The 21,220-nt window shown below is 37.7% G+C and overlaps 1 protein-coding gene across 4 annotated transcripts in view; it reads left to right on the top strand.

Annotated features, from left to right (window-relative positions):
* EPC1 (enhancer of polycomb homolog 1) overlaps nt 1-21,220 on the top strand; it is a 110,135-nt gene that overhangs the window by 55,396 nt on the left and 33,519 nt on the right. For all 4 annotated transcript variants that reach the window (XM_016962943.4, XM_016962942.4, XM_016962941.4 and 1 more), the window contains exon 2: nt 17,424-17,583. In XM_016962943.4, the coding sequence (XP_016818432.1) occupies nt 17,424-17,583 (160 nt within the window). The remainder of the gene's footprint in view (nt 1-17,423; nt 17,584-21,220) is intronic.

The following is a 21,220-nucleotide window of genomic DNA, read 5'->3' as shown; positions in this document are numbered from 1 at the left end:
GAAAGTTTTGAGATTGTCAAAGTCCCTTTTATTTTTTAACCAGTCCAGGAAGACACTACTTCTATTACAAATATCAGAAATTACACTGGGGGGGATTTTGTGGTTTTGGCGAAACTTAGGGACTCAGTGAAAAGGAAGAAAATTCTATAAGATTATTTTTAGTTTCAGTCTGAAGTGAATAAGAAGAAGTACATTGTATATACTTCTCTTTTTAAAAAAATTATGGATACATAATAGTTGTACATATTTACAGGGTACATGTGATATTTTGATACAAGCATACAATGTGTAATGATCAAATCAGGGTAATTTGAGTATCCATCACCTCAAGCATTTATCATTTATTTGTGTTAGGAACATTCCAGTTCCACTCATTTAGTTGTTTTGAAATACACAATAAATCATGGTTAAAAAGAAAAAAAAAAAGGTCTCTTTATTGTGCTGCCAAACCCTACATCTTATTCCATCTAACTGTATTTTTGTACCCATTAATCATCCCTTCTTTATCCATCCCTCCCCACTACCCTTCCCAGCCTTTGGTAACCATCACTTTATTCTCTGTCTCCATGAGTTCAGTTTTTTGTTTTGTTTTGTTTTGTTTTTTTAGCTCCCACATATTGATGAGAACTATCATTTCTCATACTAGCCACATTATAGTATTCGAGAGTCATCTTAAACACGCATGAATGTCAGCATTCATAGAAATCCTAAAGGTTTATATTTTAGATAAGTAAAACTATGTAATAAAGTAAGTGTAACAACAGCTAAGTGCTACATTGACTGGCAAGAAACCAACCGTAGATAAATCTGTTATTTTTGATAGAATAACAGTGCATGGTCAAATTTAGTCTACTTGATACTTTGTTTCAACCTATTTAGTTCATCACATACATCCTTCTCTCTCTGGATGGTAAATAATTTAGTTATCTTCTGACTTCTTTTATGGTAGCTTTTATAGTAATAATAAAGTACTAAGCTGATTCCTTATAAGTAAACTCATTTCTCATTACTTTCTGTAAAAAGATTATATTATTTTGTTTCCATATATGGTATAGTAAATGTGTCAAAGATAGAAGCAAAGTGTTAGAAATCCAGAGGAAGAACTAACAAATTTTAATAGTTTTCTATTTTTGTGTATATTAAGCAAGATAAAACAGACTTTTTACTGCGAACTGCGATACATGTAAGGCTAACGCGTGATTAAGAATGGCATAGGGAAGCATCTGTACCTGGTCTTGGCTTTCTTGTGACTTCATCTTCCTCAGCTCTGTCCTTCATATCTAGGCTGCCTGGACATTAGCAGCAGTTAAGTCTTAGGAGCTAAAATCAAGTAGAAGTACTCTAAGGAGAATCCTGTAAGCGAAGCTAAGAAACCTCTTACTTCCTTAGGTGGACTGGTTGTAGCATTCTAATAATCCTTGTACCTAGGATGCTGTTGATCATCTCTTCAGCCATTTAAAGTCCTTTTTGCTTCTCTCTCAGTATTCTGAATCTTCCCCTGAGTACCAACCAGAACCCAGCCATAGATGGGGAAGGCAAAAGAAGACAAGAAGGGAGAATTAAGCTACAGTAGAAAGATCATAGGGTTCTGGAGTCAGACCTCAGTCCAAATCCTACTTCCGCCACTTCGGACAAGTGACTTAATCAGTCTTCAGAGTGAACATGAAGTATCTAATAAAGGGTCTGAACATAGTGATATGGTTTTTTTTACTTAATATTACTTCCCTCTTCTCTCAGTCATTTTCACTATGTAAATAGTAGAGCATTCTTTAGTCTCTGCCACTGATCTACCTTACCACAACTAGTCTGCTGAACCTCAAAAATTAAATGGATCTAAGCGGGGTGTGGTGGTTGCACCTGTAGCACCAGCTACTTAGGAGGCAGAGGCAGGAGGATCACTTGTCCAGGATTTTGGGGCTGTAAAGTGCCATTTGTGCTTGTTAATAGCCACTGCACTCCAGCCTGGGCAATATAGCAAGACCCCATCTCTGAAAAAAAAACATCTATATTAAAGATCTGCAAACTCTTCCCATAAAGAATCAGATAGTAAATATTTTAAGATTCGCTGGCCCTACAGTCTGTGTCATCACTACTTAACTGTCTTGGCGAAGGGCGAAAGCAGCTGTGGAATGATATGCAGACCAATGAGTGTGGCTATGTTCCAATATAATTATTTAGAAAAACAGGTGGTGGGCTAGATTTGGCCCCACGCTATAGTTTAACCTCTAATCTTTGTCTTTAACCATTAAAGGTAGTTCCATTTTGAGATTTCATAGTCAAAATACAGCCCCCTTAAAAAAAAAAATAAACTAACTGAAAAAGACCTCATTATGAGTTGGACAGTGAATGGAGTTACAAGATGATGTTTCCCAAAATTGATGACATATATTGTGGAGGAGAATGGTACTATAAATTAAAGATCAGGTCCCACCAAACATTTAAAGAACTCACATGAACAGTGGTCAAAAGCCGGGTGTGGTGGCTCACGCCTGTAATCCCAGTACTTTGGGAGGCTGAGGCAGGTGGTTCACTTGAGTCCAGGAGTTGGAGACCAGCCTGGCCAACACAGTGAATCCTGTCTCTACTGAAAATTAGCTGGGCGTGGTGGTGCATGCCTGTAATCCAAGCTACTTGGGAGGCTGAGGCAGGTGAATCACTCGAGCCCAGGAAGCAGAGGTTGCAGTGAGCCGAGATCACACCACTGCACTCCAGCAGGGGCAACAGAGCAAGACTCTGTCGCAAAAAAAAAAGAAAAAGGTCAAATGACTAATTAAGAAATGTTGAATTCTGTATTATTAATTTGGAAGATCATAATGCATTTTGGCATACATAAAATCTGTGAGGATTCTTCTGTAAAGACGTTGTTCAGCATAGCTTATCCCTGCCTCTATGCATATCCCAAAATTATTTAATCACAGAACTCCTCACATAACACTTAATGATATTGCTGGAACTGCTTTTCAGAGAACAGTATTCTGAAACTAGTTTAAATAGAGAAATTAAGAAATTAAAGGGAATTTAAGAGACTTTCACTGACTTGTAAAGATTATGCAGTTACTTGGTAACAGTTCTGGAAGCAGTACTTGAATCTCTTGTACAGATTGTACTTTTAAAAAAAAAAGTTCTTTTGCTCTTAGCTTTATTAAAAAAAAACAATTATTTGAAAGTAATTTTACTTACAGAAAAGTTGCAAGAAGAGGAGTAGTAAGTACATAGAGCATTCTCTACCCTTTACCCAGACGTGTTAACACTTTGCCCTATTTGCTTTATTCTCTTTCTCATATGTACACACATATTTTTTTCCCAAACCATTTAAGCTGCCTACATCGTGGCACTTTACCCCTAAATAGTTTCATGGATGTCGGCTGGGCACGGTGGCTCACACCTGTAATCCCAGCACTTTGGGAGGCCAAGGTGGGCAGATAACCTGAGGTCAGGAGTTCGAGACCAGCCTGGCCAAAATGGTGAAACTCTGTCTCTACTAAAAATACAAAAAAATTAGCCAGGTTTGGTGGTATGCGTCTGTAAACCCCAGCTACTCGGGAGCTGAGGCAGGAGAGTCGCTTGAACCCAGGAGGTGGGGGTTGCAGTGAGCCGAGATCGTGCCATTGCACTTCCAGCCCAGGTGACAGAGCAAGACTCTGTCTCAAAGAAAAAAATATACATCTTTTCATAGATGTTTTCATCTTTTATGATGTAGACATTTTTGAAGAATACAGTTTTGACTGTTTTTAATAGAGTGACCCCATTTTAGGTTTGTCTGATGTTTTCTCATATTGAAGTTTTGCATTTCCACCTGAAATGTCACATAAGGGATATTGTGTCCCCATGACATCACATCTGGAGGCGCACAGATGCATCTGCACCTCACTGGTAATGGTAATTTTCACCATCTGGTGAAAGCATGGTCCAGTTTCTCCGTAGTATAGTTACTATATTTCCCTTACAACAAATAAGCAATCTGTGGGGAATCTACATCCTTCTTGTTACTTTGTTATCTTCTGCCACTTCCAGTATGTGTGAGGCAGGTTGTTCAGGGGTCATGGAATCTCTATCAGGAATTTTTTTCCAGATTCTGACTTGCTCAGTTTTCAACTTTATAAAGACTTCAGTTGAATCTTAATGAAGATAGGCATTTTTAAGTCACTTCTGCCTGTTTTTTATGTTACCATAGTATTACATAATCATTGTGGAAGACTTTCCAAAAGCGGGGTAGACATCCTAGTGGAATTATAAAGAAGGGAGAAGGGTTATAGATGGAGTTAGAGGCAGGGAACAGTACATATAGGTGTTACTAGAAAGTTCTATTAGATGCTTACTCTAGGTGGATTAGGAAATTCAGGGGAGAAAGTGGTCAGGTGTTGAACTGGAGGAATTAGCTAGAGCTAGGTCATGAGGACCTGTTTCCCAAGGCAAGTTTGAATTTCACCAGGGAGGCAATAAAGAACCAAAGATGAAGTGTGAGAGTTGACTTGGTCAAACTCTTAGAAAGACCAGTAGAGAGTAATGTAATACTAGAGGTTAGAAGGCCACTTGCTGCACCAACTGTGGCCGTGGGATGGAGAAGTATTGAGTAATTTCTAGTCATAAAACCAATGAGAAATCTGTGCCTGATTTGGAAATGGGGAAATAAGAAGCAAAAGGGAGCTGGAAACATTGAGGCTTCTGACTTGGGTGACTGGATAGATGACAGTGCAACTTGCTGACATAGGTCAGGAGGAGGAACAGATTTGGAGAGTCATGGAGCAGGGGTGTCGATGTTATGTGAGAGATGTCTGTGGAACATATAGTAAGGTCTTTATATACATGTCTAGAGTTCAGAATTCTGAGCTAGAAATTAAGATTTAGAATAATCACCAGCATCCAAATGGCAGTTGAAGCCATGATACTGGATGAAATTGCAAGGGTGTGTATATACAAGGGCTAAGGACTAAGCAGTGGGACAGATTTAGTTTGTGTTATTGATTATATAAGCACTTTTAGACAGATTTAAATTAGTTTATTGCTGCTGCTGTAGGGCATTTTAGAAAAAAACAGACACATTTGTATCTGTATTTTACTGCTCTCGGGGCTGTTTTGGAGGCATAGAAATCATCAGCATAAAGATTATAACAAAAAATAACAGTTTGGGAGAGCCTTTTAAAATTTAATTTTGGGGAAATGATTCAATTAGATTGCGGCTTTTTTAAGCGTAGAAAGAGACTCTAATTTTATTCCCTTCCCGCTTACATTGTCACACATCACACTGGGCATGTAGGCTCTTAATATGTACAGCATAAACGACCTAAGCCTAAACGGATGCTAGGGGTACAAATAAGGACATGAGAGGACAGAATCAGAATGAAACTTCATGTCTGGGCCACCTGTTATTGTGCTACTCAGTCACTTGACTTTACATCCTGTTGATTTTATAAGGAAAGTAGTAAATTGGCAAATGTTTCACACTGAAGAGAAATAACAGAACTGGACTATTTTATCTGTAAAGGTCTTCCTTTTTGTATTCTAGAAATTGAGTACTGAGCTTTAAGCAAGAGGATAGGTAGAGAGTAATAACCTTGTATCATTTATTTCTTGTGAAATATAATAGATATTAAATTGCTCTTTTCCTTGCCAGATACTATCTGTCCTTAAACTGTTACCACAAGTATTTCAGATACAAAAGTAAAATGTGTTCATTTTAATTTTTTCTTTTTTTCTTTTCTTTTTTTGAGACAGAGTCTCGCTCTGTCACCCAGGCTGGAGTGCAGTGGCACGATCTTGGCTCACTACAACCTCCACCTCCCAGGCTCAAGCAAGTCTCCTTCCTCAGCCTCCCCAGTAGTTGGGATTACAGCCATGTGCCACCACACCCGGCTATTTTTTTTATTTTTAGTAGAGACAGGGTTTCCCTATGTTGGTCAGGCTGATCTCGAACTCCTAACCTCAAGTGATCCACCCGCCTCAGCATCCCAAGGTGCTGGGATTACAGGTTTAATTTTTTCTTTGCTTTTATGAAATGTTATCTTTGTTTCTTTATGAAGTCTATTCCAAATGGTAATAGTTTGTGGACCTTAAATAACTGGTATAATTCATTGGCTCGTTTATTTATTAAATAAGTATTTATTGGATACTTACATGCTTTAGGCATGATTGTAGACCTGGGATAAAGCAAAGCAAAAAATCTCACTCCTACCTTCAAGGATCTTATATTCTGGTGAGAAGAAACTGTCAAGTGGTCTATAAGGAAGTCACAAGTGCTAGGGAAAAATAAAGCAGAGTTGGGGAACACAGTGTTCTGGGGTTCAGCAAGATTTTACAATGAACATTTTCAAACATTCAGTAAAAGTTTTAACAATTTACAATGAGAATTTACCCATAATATACCACTAGCTAGATTCTTCCATGTTATTATTTATTTTATCACCCATGTATTCATCTCTCCATTCATTTTATTTTTTAAAGGCATTTAAAGTAAATTACACACGAGTGCATGTTTTCCTAAATACTTCAGCATGCATATCATTCATTAGAGTTCACTATTTGTTTACTGTTTCTTTCATTTGAGTTAAAATTGACATGCAGTGAGATTCACAAATAGCGGATATTGGCTAAATTTTGTCAAATTCATATATTTACATAACTCAGCCCCCCATCAAGATAGAGAACATTACCATCATTCCAGAAAACTCTTTAATTCCCCTTCTCAGTCCCTGCCTCCACTTCCCAGAGGGAACTACTGTTATGATATTTTTTTCTGTCATAGATTATTTTTGCCAGTTGAGAACTTCATTGATGTACTTTGTGCGAAGCTATTTTTACTCCCTATGGTGTTTTTGAGATTTACCCATGTTGTTGCATGTATAAAAAGTTTATTCCTTTTTATTGCTGAATAGTAGTCTGCTGTATGGCTTTACCACAGTTTGTTCATCTGTCCTATTTTGGTGGACATTTGAGTGGCTTCCAGTTTGGGCCCATTATGAATAAAGCTCTTTGAACATTCTTACTCACGTCTTTCTGTGGACTTGTGTTTTCCTTTCTCTTGAGTAAATTCTTAGGAGCAGACTTGCCGGGCTATGGATTGTGTGTGTTTGATCTTACAGTATCTATCAGCCTTTCCTCACTAACCATGTATGAGAGTTCTAGTTATTCCATATCCTCACCATCATGTGATGTTGTTAGCCTTTTCTATTTTAGCCATTCTGCTGGGCATATAGTGGGATAACTGGTAAGGAATGATCTGATCAATCTGGGAAGATGACATTTAAACAAAAACTTGAGGTGAGGGAGCAAGCTGATTCTTACAAGATTGACAAACAGCAAGGAATCCAGTATGACTAGAGCAGAGTGAGTGAAAAGGGGAATAGTTAACAGTACCAGAGAGGTAACAAGGAAAGGGGAGTGCAAATCATGTTGGACCTTGGAAGCCATTTTAAGGACTTTGGGATTTATTCTGAGTGAGATGGGAAATAAGTGTAAGATTTTGAATGGAAGAATGACATGACCTGACTTGTATATTAACAGGATTGCTCTCACTATTCCATGAAGAACAGAGGAAGGTGCAGGCAGGGAACCAGTTAGAGGCGATTATAACGAGTCAGGGAAGAGTTGGGCGTTCGGATGTAGAAAAACTAGGTGGTATTTGCTGGAGCAGTGTTCCTCCATAGAGTTACTTGTTTGGGTTCTTAGAAATGTCATTTGAAAGTAGTAGAGAAAATAATTCAGCTCAGGCCTTTTGTTCAACTAGCAATGGAGTCTCCCTCTACATGCATAAATATTCAGGGATTTAAACTTCTTAAGTAGCTTCTTACATAATTAGTCATCACTTATTTACACATATGGAATTTTGTATGATATTGTTGCTTTTAATAAGCTGTTTTTAATTCAGTAACCAAAAAGGTCTAAATGTGGCCTTAATTGTTACGTCTAAGTGGTATGATCATTATTTGCTTAAATAAAAATTTAATGAATAAATGAATATAATCTTTGTTTAGGAATCTGCATAATATAACCTTGAATAGTTCTTTTTAGATTGGTAATGTTTATTATAATTTATTATAGAGCAAGTAGAAATGTCTTTTTTCATGTGTTTTATTTAGGTTGATCCTTCTCATCTTTCGACAATGGTATTTTATAAAATACTGAGCTCCTACAGTAAGCCAAAATATTATACCAGGCAATGAGTCCATTACAAAGACAATATTATTTAGTCCTCAACCTTAAAAGATTTACAGTCCCCAAATAGTACATGAGAATACATCTTTTGAAGGAAAAGATGCAAAGGCAAATTAGACATCGTCTCTACTCTTAAAGAGCTCACATTTTGGAGATCAGTATGTAAACATAAATAGTGATAGCACAATGCCCTAAGTATAAAATTTAGTATTGCAGAATCACAGATGAGAGAGAAATTCTTCCTAGGAGAAGTAGAGAAAAGATCATTTTGAACCCGACTTTGAAGATCAAGTGGGAATTTCCCATGGTGGGGTGAGAGCATGAGGAATGGCGATAGCAGCAAAGATACCCACCCATGTGAACAGAGGATCAGAGCAGATGTTTATGACACATTAGCAAAACCTATGCCTCCAGATAGGCTTTATCTACAGATAGTTAATGTCACTCTTATTTAATAAAAAATATTTCTGGCTTCTTAACATTAGTGATATGGCCTGTTTAGAGCAGGCTTACCCTTTTGTGTTAGCTAACCATGCATTTAACAGAGACCATAGAAAGCCATCTGAAAAGGCAATGTGTAAGCAAAAGTAATAAAGAGAAAAGGGAGCATTTCCTGCTGGAGAGAAGAGAGGGAGATGGGTAAGGAAAATATATTTTGCAAATAATAAAAATACATAGCAGGGTGACTTGCTGGACTTGGAGTCAGATGTTGAAGCTAAAATTCACACTTGGGTCTCTAAAACCTGGCGCTCTTCTATTGCACTAGGCAGGCTGAAGTAACAAAAGTGAATACTTTTGGAGCTGGGTGCCATGATAGCAAAGCTCATGACATGAAAGTGTGCCTCTGAACTTTCTAAAGATTGTTGTTCAGTGTTTTCTCATCCTCTTTTTATTGTTCATATTGCTATGTATAGAAAACTTAACTATAATTACTTTCAGCCCAAGAGGCTTTTAAGCTATTTGCTTAATTATAAGCTATGGTTCATCTGATTCTAATTCCATTTTTGTAAGATTGCATATTAAATATTTCTTTAAATTATTTAACTTTATTTCCTTTGTTCACTTTAAAATCTGGCTGATTTGAGAGTTTATGCCTCTGTACAATGAAAAATTGGAATTGATCTTGGTGTTACAGCAATTAACTGTGAAATCATAGCTGAACCTAATTATCGTAAATATTTTATAATTAAAGAAATTTTACCCATCCAACATGTTATAAATAGTAAGTGGTCTTCAAACGTAGCTATTCCCTCTATTCCCTCTTCTCTTTTTATTTTTATTTATTTATTTTTTTTTTGGAGACAGTCTCGCTGTGTCGCCCAGGCTGGAGTGCAGTGGCGCGATCTCAGCTCACTGCAGCCTCCGCCTCCCGGGTTCAAGCGATTCTCCTGCCTTAGCCTTCAGAGTAGCTGAGATTACAGGCACCCGCCACCACGCCCAGCTAATTTTTGTATTTTTAGTAGAGGTGGTGTTTCACCATATTGGCCAGGCTGGTCTCGAACTCCTCAGGTGACTCTCCTGCCTCGGCCTCCCAAAATGCTGGGATTACAGGCGTGAGCCACCGCGCCCAGCCTATTCCTTCTTCTTAAAACAATCTTTGACTTAACTCCAATTCCTGCAGATATTAGCTTAAATGTCACTTTCTCCACTGATAAAGCGATGGTCTCAGAAATGTTTCCTTTTTATATTTCTCTAAACATATTGTACTTTTCCTTCATAGTACTTTATTACACTGTACAATTTATTTTTAGATTTCATTAGTATCTGTCCTTCCTGTTAGAGTGTAACCTCTGCAGTGTCATGTAGAGCATGTCTCTCTTATTTGCCATTGTGTCCCAGTGCCAGGCACATAATGGTTAGCACTCAGTAAATTTAGACTAAGTTAATTAATGAACAGAATTAAGTCTGGATGTTCTGCCATGTATCTCTGGTTTTTGTTTTATACCAGCATTTCCCAAACTGTATTTCAAAAGTTTTCTATCAATGATTAGTGGATAATTTCTGAAAAAAATGATTCCATTGTCATTGGTTCGGAATGGCTGTATCCTCCTTTAAGAACTACAGTTTACATTACCATGCTCTCAGAAGTCCTTAAAAAAAAAAATCTAAGTTTCAAACCCAGCCTTCTGTACACTTAAATTATCAAACTTCTCATTAGACTACCTATTAATAATTTGAAAGTAGTACTTCAGTGAAACAGCTTGGAATATCATTGTAATTTACACTTGTATAATCTCAGATATTTAGTCAAGTCATTAGATATCTGTTGAATGAAACACAGAACTCATCATTTCCTAATTTATTTTGTTTCTTGTCTTTACCATTTTGCATCTTCTTCCTACTGAAAGCAAAAAAAAATCCTACTTTTTCTTATTTAATGTTATTTTATGGAAATAGGTGTATATAGCTTTGAGTTTTAAAAATGTTTTTTAAAACTGTGTGTGCATGCACATGTATGTGTACATGCACATATACATACACACATAACATTTAAGCACTCCGCTTTGTTCCAAACACTATTTTAGGGTGGTGATAACAGCAGTGGACAAAATAGACAAATCCCTTCTCTTATGTTGCTTAGATTGGGGGTGCAGGTGTAGGGAGAGATGGTTAACGGTAGTAAATAAACCAACTATATGGCCTTTCAGAGGATGGTACATGCTATGAAAAAATAAAGGTAGGGGATAAAGGAATATAGGGATGATTGAGATATATATCTATACTTTAGATTGTTTTCTATATAGATAGGCTCAGTTGTGTCTTTTTCTTTAAAAGTATTTAAATATCTTGAACATACAATTTTCAGATGTCTCTCTGATGGTTTGTGCATGTCATTAAATGTCATTCAGAAATATTTAAGGGCTATGTGTATTCTGTTTTATAAAGTGTGGTCCATTTACTACATAGCAGCCAAGGTGCTCTTGTAAAACCCTGCAGCCGCTATTGCTCTTAGAAAAAGGACAGATCCTTGACACGACCCCTAAGACTCTGCATGATCTGGCGCTTGACTCCTTGTACATAAGAATTTGTCACTCACCACCTCACTCACTGTGCTTCAGCCTCACTGGCCTTCTCTGTTTGGTCTCCTCGTCTCAGGCTCCTGGTGTACACAGCAATCCCCCATCATCCATGGTTTTGCTTTCTGCAGGTTCAGTCACCTACAGTCCAACTGCAGTCTGAAAATATTAAGTGGAAAATTCTAGAAATGATTTCTAAGTTAAAATGAGTTTTTAAAAACGTTTTAAATTAGTTTTCAGTAGTAGTCTAACACTACATCACAGTGCCTACCTTATTCACCTCACTTCATCGCATCATGGAGGCATTTTCTCACATCACAAGAAGGGTGAAGGCGGTATATTTTGAGAAAGAGACTAGAGTCACATAACCTGTCACAGTATATTGTTATATTTGTTCTATTATTGTTACTTATTGTGCCTAATTTGTAAATTAAGCTTTATCATAGGTATGTACGTATAGGAAAAATATAGCATACATAGGGTTCAATAGTGGTTTCAGCCATCCACTGAGATTGTCTTGAAATGTATCCCCTGTGGATAAGGGAGAACTGCTGTACTTGGGGAGGGAGTAAATATGAATAGTAGAAGGTAATGATTATTTCAGCTGTTGAGGAAGGAAGGTTTTTGTTGTTGTTTTTTTAAGCCTTAGAAGAACCTAACCATATTTGTTTTACATTATATACATCCCTGACCTGTAGTGCCCTCTTCTTTATCCAACTTTTTATTATAAAATTTTTCAAATGTATAGAAAAGTTGAAAGAGTAGTACAGTGGCCATCTATATACCTTCAACCCAGATTCTACAATATTTTGTAGTATTTTTTCTTGTTCTTTTTTTTTTTTTTTTTTTTTTGAGACGGAGTCTCGCTCTGTCGCCCAGGCTGGAGTGCAGCAGTGCAATCTCAGCTCACTGCAAGTTCCGCCTCCTGGGTTCATGCCATTCTCCTGCCTCAGCCTCCCTAGTAGCTGGGACTACAGGCGCCCACCACCACACCCGGCTAATTTTTTTTGTATTTTTAGTAGAGACAGGGTTTCACCGTGTTAGCCAGGATGGTCTCGATCTCCTGACCTCGTGATCTGCCTGCCTTGGCCTCCCAAAGTGCTGGGATTACAGGCGTGAGCCACCGTGCCCAGCTGGTTTTTTTCCTGTTCTTTAAATCCTGTTTTCTGAACCATTTGAAAATATGTTGCATATATCATGACACTTCACCCCAAATGCCATTTATAAAATGGAGATTGTTTTCTTGACTGTTAAAGATAAGAGGTAATTATGTGAATTTTTTTTTCTTTTGAGACAGAGTCTTGCTCTGTTGCCCAGGTTGGAGTGCAGTGGCGTGATCTCCGCTTACTGCAGCCTCTGTCTCCGGAGTTCAAACGATTCTCCTGCTTCAGCCTCCCGAGTAGCTGGGATTACAGGCGCCTGCCACCATGCCTGGCTAATTTTTGTATTTTTAATACAGACAGGGTTTTACCATGTTAGCCAGGCTGGTCTTGAACTCCTGACCTCAGGTGAGCCACCACGCCTGGCCTATGTGAAATATTTTGTACAAGAAAACTACAAATAAGATTTTTTAAAGCAGTGAGTGTTCACTATAATATTGATACACAAAATTTTGGTTTCACAGTTACGAAAAGTGGATATGACATAAGGGAAGTTTTTTTCTACAGAACTGTTCATACAAGAGGATATAAATGGTAACTAAGGGTATGAAAAACTTCAGCTTCTCTAATAATGAAAGATATAGACTAGCTGCTATGCATTGGGTACTAGTACATCTTGGGCATGTTAACCACAATCCCACGTGGTAGGTATGTAATACACATTTACAAATAATAAAACTCTTGCTGGAAAAGAATAAATAATTTATCCCAAGTCCCAAAGTCATAGAGTTAGTAAACTGTGGAGCCAACATTCAAATACCAGGGAACTCTTGATTACAAAATCCATGTTCTTTATTTTTTCTTTTTTTGAGACAATATCTCACTCTGTCACCCAGACTAGAGTGCAGTGGTGCCATCTCAGCTCACTGCAACCTCTGCCTCCTGGGTTCAAGCGATTCTCTTGCCTCAGCCTCCTGAGTAGCTGAAACTACAGGTGTGCACTACGACACCTGGCTAATTTTTGTATTTTTAGTAGAGACGGGGTTTCACCATATTGGCCAGGTTGGTCTTGAACTCCTGACCTCAAACGATACACCCTCCTTGGCCTCCCAAAGTGCTGGTATTACAGGCATCAGCCACCACACCTGGCCAAAGCCCATGTTCTTAACCACTATATTATATTGCTTGTAAAAATCAGAACTCCTTAGGGGTCATGTTTTATACCTAAAGAATTAATTTTATTATGGTTTATTTGAAAAAAATAAATGAGAAACCTGATAAGGAAAAAGTACGAGTGGGAAATTACCATACTAGATAATAAAATGCAGTATGAGGCTACATTGTTCTTCTTCTTTATTTTTATTTTTATTTTTTTTGAGACAGGGTGTGGCTATGTTGCCCAGGCTGGTCTTGAACTCCTGGGCTCAAGTGATCCGCCTGCCTTGGCCTCCCAAAGTGCTGGGATTACAGGCATGAGCCACTGTGCCCAGCCCAAGGCTGTGTTGTTTAAAACACATTAAATACTGGCATAGGAGAGAGTTGAGTGGAATGGGGAAAAAAAAAAAAAAAAGCTTGAAAATACTCCCAGTTGCAAGTGAAATGTATTTTAAAATATAATTTTTTTAATTTTTTATTATTATGGGTACATAATAGGTATAGATATTTAGGGAGTACATGTGATGTTTTGATAGGGGCATACAATGTGTAATAATCACATCAGGGTGATGGGGACATACATCACTTCAGCATTTATCATTTCTTTGTCTTAGGAACTTTCCAATTCTACTCTTCTAGTTATTTTAAAATATGTAATAAATTATTGTCGGTTGTCATCATCCTGCTGTGCTATCAAATACTGTTCAAATCTTATTCTATCTCACTATATTTTTCTGCCCATTAACCATCCCCACTTTTTCTACCCCTCCCCAGTACCCTTCTATTGTTTTAATGAACAATTGAGTTCAATTGTTTTAATTTTTAGCTCCCACATAATGAGCGAGAATATGCGAAATTTTTTTTCTGTGCCTGGCTTATTTCACTTAACATAATGTCCTCCAGTTCCATCCACGTTGTTGCAAATGATAGATGTTTTCATTCTCTTTTATGGCTGAATAATATTCCATTGTGTGTAGTTCCACATTTCCTCTATCCATTTATCTGTTGATAGACATTTAGGTTGATTCCAAATCTTGGCTATTGTGAAAAGTACTGCAGTAAACATGAGAGTGCAGATACCTCTTTGATATACTGATTTTCATTCTTTCAGGTATATACCTAGCAGTGAGATTGCTGAATCGTATGGTGGTTCTATTTGTTTCGATTTTTGAGGGACTTCCATACTGTTTTCCATAGTGACTGTACTAATTTACATTCTCACCAACAGTGTGTGAGGATTCCTATGGGAACATTTTTAATGATTAAGGAGAATAGATTATTTCATCCATGACATTAGGACAGATGGCTCACTATTTGGGGAAAAAAGGTAGATCTTTGTCTCTTCTTATAGAAAAAATAAATTACAGATGTAAAAATAAACTATTAAAAGGGGTAAAGACCTGACAAGGGTGAATTTGTTTCATAATCTTGAGGTGGGAGGATGTGGTAATATGTGAAATATTCATTTTCTGACCAACTAATAGTCTCAGACATTGGCGTATGCTTTTTTTTTTTTTTTTTTTTTTTTTTTTGAGACAGTGTTGCTCAGTTACCCAGGCTGGAGTGCAGCGGTGCAGTCTCGGCTCACTGAAACCTCCGCCTCCCAGATTCAAGCGATTCTCCTGCCTCGGCCTCTCAAGTAGCTGAGATTACAGGCACATGCCATCACACCCAGCTAATTTTTGTATTTTTGTATTTTTAGTAGAGATGGGGTTTCACCATGTTGGCCAGGCTGGTCTCAAACTCCTGGGCTCAAGGGAGTTTAAGCCTCCCAAAAGTGCTGGGATTACAGGCATGAGCCACCACGTCCAGCCGACATTGGCATATTCTGTTCTCAACTACAGCTACCCCTCATTTGGACCAGGTGCCAGATATCAGAACTAGTTAAACAAAATAAACGAATGCTTGAATGCTATGTTCTAAAGGCATCACCAGGAGTAAGACAGATTTGCAAAAGTCCAAAAGGTAAAACATCTAACTTATATGTTCACCTACACATAGAAATTAAGGGTTAAGAGATTAAGGGTTGTGAGCTGGGAACAAAAAGCAAACTATGAATCACATGTCTTGCATCCGTACTCTCTCCTTGAGTTTGGTGTGTGTGCTACGAATATTTCTCTTGACATTTGAGGATATCTGAGAGTTCAAGAGTACACGTGTAACTGACATACACTGGGGTTGGCAAAAATGCCCTGTGTCAGTGGGCATTCAGGGCCAGTAAATATGGCAATAGACTACCAAAGTAGAAGATAGAATTTGCTGTTTAGTGACACTGTTTTCCCCACCCCATATACACACATAAAGACTTAGTTTCTACCAGCTCCCAGGAGTCATTAGGCATTCTGAGGGTTTAGAATCAAAAATCAAATTGAGTATGAATAAGAAAAATGCAACACTTTTGAAAATGAGCAAAGAAGAGCAACATTTGAAAGAAAAGAAACTTTATCATTTGTAAAGAAATTAACCTAAAGTAACAAGAAGGGCAAAGAGTTTTAAACTCAAAAGGAATATTGAGAAATAGTTACTTAAGGAATGAGGAATATGTGTTGTTACAACCTTAGATATACCCTTTGAGCACTTCCATTTGTAGTTGTCCTACAGATGCCTTCACAAGTCCACAAAAATATCTTGTACGTAGTAATACATGAGTGGTTCTTTGTAGCACTTAGGAGATGGTAGGCATTTAGGTTGTTTCCAGAGTTTTTTCCCTTTCAATTTGTATCTGGTTAAATAAATTTGGTAAGTCCGTATAGTGGAATATAATGCAGCTATTGTAAGGAATGTAGTAGAAGTATTGGTATGGAAAGATCTCCAGGTTATATCAAGCAAACCAAAGCTAGGGATAAAGTTCTATATTGCGTATATCTTATATCCATTTATATAGGAATATATATATTCCTTTACATATTTAAATGTGTACACATTTGTATATACATTAAAATATTGGGAAGAAAATACACATTCCTAATGGACTACCTATGAAGACTGGAACTTTTCATACTATTAGAATGTTTTTTATCCATGAACTTGTGTGTGTGTGTGTGTGTGTGTGTGTATGTGTGTGTGTGTGTTTGAATTTAATAAGGCATATACCAAAATTCAGTGTTGATAGGCCTGGATGAGACTAATACCTTTATATGGCAGTTGGTAGTATCACAAACTAGGAAAAGCTTTCTGTGTGGTGGCTAAACCAAAACTTATTTTGAGCACCTGTTATATGTCAGGCATTATACTAAACATTTTATTCACATTTATCTGACTTAAATCTCCAACTCTGTACAGTAGATTCTTTTTTTCTCTTACTGTAGGAAATAGATTTAGAAGACTGGTTTCTTGCCGGGAGTCACAAACTGTTTCAGTATCGGAGTTGGGTTCTAATCAGACAGCCTGAGTCCAGAGAGTGTGCTTTCTGCCCCTACACATACTCTGCAGCTGCTCAGAAAGGGCTCTGGAAATGTGTATGAAAGGTTATCATTTCAGACAAGAGACCAGGATTTGAGTCTGTCAGTTTCAACTCAAAATGGAGATAACCTCTGCCCTTCTTTGAAGAAACCATATTTAGTTGATTTGTATTCAAATACCTTCTAAATGTATGAAGTATTACATGAATAAGAGATTTGAATCAATAAAATATTTTTAACCATAGCCCACTTTCTTTATATAACAAGTTCAAATGTTTTAACTCCTTCTCCACGTCTCATCCGTAAAATGCAAGCTTTGTTTTTGTCAACTATTTTGAATCTCTTTATATAATTCTCAGTTTTGGCAATTCCTTTTGCTATATTGAGGAAATATTCAGTGTTTCTGACAAAATTTTTTTTTGTTTCTACCTAAACTGATTTTATCACTAGTTGTATCGTGTTAACAACATGCTTTTAAGATCTACTACTAGAATCTCTCTATTTTAAAAACAAATGAGCCAAAAAAACCTTTTTGGCTATATGATCTGTTTACTGCTTTTTAAAAATACATGAACTTACCTATTTTTTCTTCTTTTTAGGAACATCATCTTCAGCGGGCTATTTCAGCACAGCAAGTGTATGGCGAGAAGAGGGATAATATGGTTATACCGGTCCCAGAGGCAGAAAGTAATATTGCTTACTATGAGTCTATATATCCTGGGGAATTTAAGATGCCAAAGCAGCTCATTCACATACAGCGTAAGTAATGATTCTCTTAATGATTATATTTTCTATATTTCTCTTATTATGTAACTTACTCAATCTCCAATTAATTAACAACTTAAAAACAAATAATTGAAAGGTTAGTAAGGTGAAATTCCTGCAGCTTTCATTGTCTTGTTAATCTTTATGATCAAGAGGTTTTTCTTTTTTCTTTTTTCTTTTTTTTTTTAAGACAGAGTTTCACTCTGTTGCCCAGGCTAGAGTGCAATGGCACGATCTCGGCTTACCACAACCTCCGCCTCCTGGGTTCAAGGGATTCTCCTGCCTCAGCCTCCCGAGTAGTTGGGATTACAGGCGCATGCCACCACGCCCAGCTAATTTTGTATTTTTAGTAGAGACGGGGTTTCTCCATGTTGGTCAGGCTGGTCTCAAACACCTGTCCTCAGGTGATCCACCCGCCTCGGCCTCCCAAAGTGCTGGGATTACAGGCATGAGCCACCGTGCCTGGCCTGATCAAGAGGTTTTTCTAGGGGACCATCTAAATTTTTTTTCTTTAGGACAGTGTAAACCTATTTTGTTTTTATTGTTCCTTGCAAGCACATTGAGAAACCAATTTTAACTAGTCTACTTGTGCAGTCACATGTTTTGTTACATTTAAGAGACAGACACAGACGTTATAAACAAATGTGATAGATATTAGAACCTAAAAAGTTGTTTTCCAGAAAATCATGCCAAGGTGGATTTGAAAGCTAAGGATCTGATCTTCCCCATGTATGTTAACTAAAACCACATTCTGTTTTGCTGCCACAAGCTATATTATCTTATAAATGCATGCTTTTAGGTTAAAGCAAGGTTGAGTAAAATAAGATAAAATTATACTAATTTACATTATCATTATGAGAAAAAATTAATTCATGTCTTAAAGATGGCTTACTTATTGATGATCAAAATCTATAAAATACATTTGACTGATAACTAGTGAATTATATGTGGTCAGTAAAGTCAAAAGGTACTACTATATTGAAAAAGGAATTGACTCCTGACATTATAATCAAATATTAATAAATGACAGCAGAATTGTAGCTTATTTGGGAGAAAATTTTTTATTGTACAAATTTGAGGTAACTTGTCTTTGGAAAGATGTATACTTTGGAATATTAATAAAGATAATGCTGCTAAATTTGTGTTAGCTGCCCTGTATCTATGGGAGGTTGCAGAGAAATGTACAGAGAAGTCTCCTGCACAGTTCCTCCAGCCTCATCCAGTATTAACTTCATGTACAACTATTGTACAGTATCAAAACCAAGAAATTGAAATTGGTACAATCTAGAGTTTACGCAGATTTCACCAGTTAGATGTGTACCACATATGTGTGTGCGTGTTTGTAGTTGTGTATAGTTTTATCATGTATAGCCCTGCATAACCACCACCACTATCAAGACACTTACCTGCACCATCACCAGCAGATGCCCTCTTCTTACTTCTTTATAACCATATCCCTGCCTCTCCCCATCCCCTGACCATCACTCATCTGTTATCCATCTGTATAATTATGTTCACAGGTGTTACATAAATGGAATCATGCAGTATGTATCCTTTTGAGGTTGGCTTTTTTTCACTCAGTATCACTGAGGTTCATTCAGTTGTTGGACATATGAATAGTTCGTTCCTTCTTATTGCTGAGCAGTATTCCATGATATGTATACATCACAGTCTGTTTAATCATTCACTCATTGAAGAACATTTGGGTAGTTTCCAGTTTTTGATTATTACAAATAGAGCTGCTATGAATATTCATGTACAAGTTTTTTTGAGAACATGAGTTGTTTGTTGTTGTTTGTTTGTTTATTGAGACAAAGTCTCACTCTGTCACCCAGGCTGGAGTTCAGTGGTGCAGTCCCAGCTCACTGCAACCTGCACCTCCTGGTTCAAGCGATTCTCGTGCCTCAGCCTCCTGAGTAGTTGGGATTACAGGTGTGCACCACCACACATGGCTAATTTTGTACTTTTAGTAGAAATAGGGTTTCATCATATTGGCCAGGCTGGTCTCAAATTCCTGACCTCAAGTGACCCACCTGCCTTGGCCTCCCAAAGTGCTAGGATTACAGACATGAGCCACTGCGCCCAGCCAGAACATGAGTTTTTCTTCCTCTGGGGTATATATTCGTGAGTGTAGTTGCAGGGTTCATCCATTTTTAGTTTGGAAGGGAACTGCCACACTGTTTCCTGGAGTAGATGTACCATTTTATATTATCACCAGGTGTATATTACCCAGTTTCTCCATATCTCTCTAGCACTGGGGGTTGGCACTATTTTTTATCCTAGCCTATTCTAATAGGTGTGTAGTAATATCTTATTGTACTTTTCATTTACATTTTCCTAAATGGCTAAAATGAAATATCTTTTCATGTGTTTATTTGCCAGTCTGTACATCCTCTTTGGTGAAATGATCGTGCATGTCTTTTGCGCTGCTCCCCCACCCTCCTTTTTTTTTTTTTTTTTTTTTTTTTGAGATGGAGTCTCTGTTGCCCAGACTGGAGTGCAGTGGTACAGTCTCGGCTCACAGCAACCTCCGCTTCCTAGATTGAAGCAATTCTTCTGCCTCAGCCTCCCGAGTAGCTGGGACTACTGGCGCGTGCCACCATGCCCAGCTAATTTTTGTTTTGTTTTAGTAGAGATGGGGTCTCCCCAAGTTGGCCAGGCTGGTCTCAAACTCCTGACCTCAGGTGATCCACCCGCCTCGGCCTCCCAAAGTGCTGGGATGATAGGCATGAGCCACCATGCCTGGCCTCTTTTGCTTACTTTCTATGGGATGGGTGTCTTAATGTTGAGTTTGAGGTGTTTTTAAAAAGATAATATTCTAGACACAGTGTCTTTGTCAGATATATGACTTGGAAAAAAATTTTTTTTGAGACGGGAGTCTTGCTCTGTCGCCCAGGCTGGAGTGCAGTGGAGTGATCTCAGCTCACTGCAAGCTCAGCCTCCCGAGTAGCTGGGACCGCAGGCGCATGCCACCACGCCTGGCTAATTTTTTGTATTTTTAGTAGAGATGGGGTTTCACCATGTTAGCTAGGATGGTCTCGATCTCCTGACCTCGTGATCCGCCCGCCTTGGCCTCCCAAAGTGCTGGGATTACAGGCGTGAGCCACCACGTCCAGCCGCAAAATTTTTCTACCATTTCTTAATGTCTTTTCATCTTTTTTTTTTTAATAGACTTTCATGGGACAAAAGTTGTTAATTTGGATGAGATCCAGTTTCTCAATTTTCCTCGTAATGGATCCTGCTTTTGGTGTCAAGTCTAAGGGCTGTTTGCCTTTCCTATGTTCTCTTCTAAAAGTTTTGCCATTTTACATTTAAGTCTGTGGTCCATTTTAAGTTAATTTTTGAATAAAGCAAGAGGTTTAGATCAAAGCTCATTTTTTTCCCTCTTGATATCCAGTTGTTCCAGCATCATTTGTTTAAAAAGCTTTCCTTCCTCTATTGAATTGCTTTTGCTTCCTGGTCAAAAATTAACTGGACATTGTTGTGTGGATCTGTTTCTAGATTCTCAATTCTATTCAATTGATTTCTGTGTTTATCCCAAGACAATATCTCTGTCTTGAGTATTGCAACTCTATAGTAATTTTTAACATCAGGGAGAATGATTCCTCCTGTATTATCTTTCTTTTTCAAG

The sequence above is a fragment of the Pan troglodytes genome, chromosome 8, assembly GCF_028858775.2.
Source record: "Pan troglodytes isolate AG18354 chromosome 8, NHGRI_mPanTro3-v2.0_pri, whole genome shotgun sequence".
Taxonomy (NCBI): domain Eukaryota; kingdom Metazoa; phylum Chordata; class Mammalia; order Primates; family Hominidae; genus Pan; species Pan troglodytes.
Note: the sequence above shows the minus strand (reverse complement) of the source record. Positions and strands in the feature narration are given on the sequence as shown.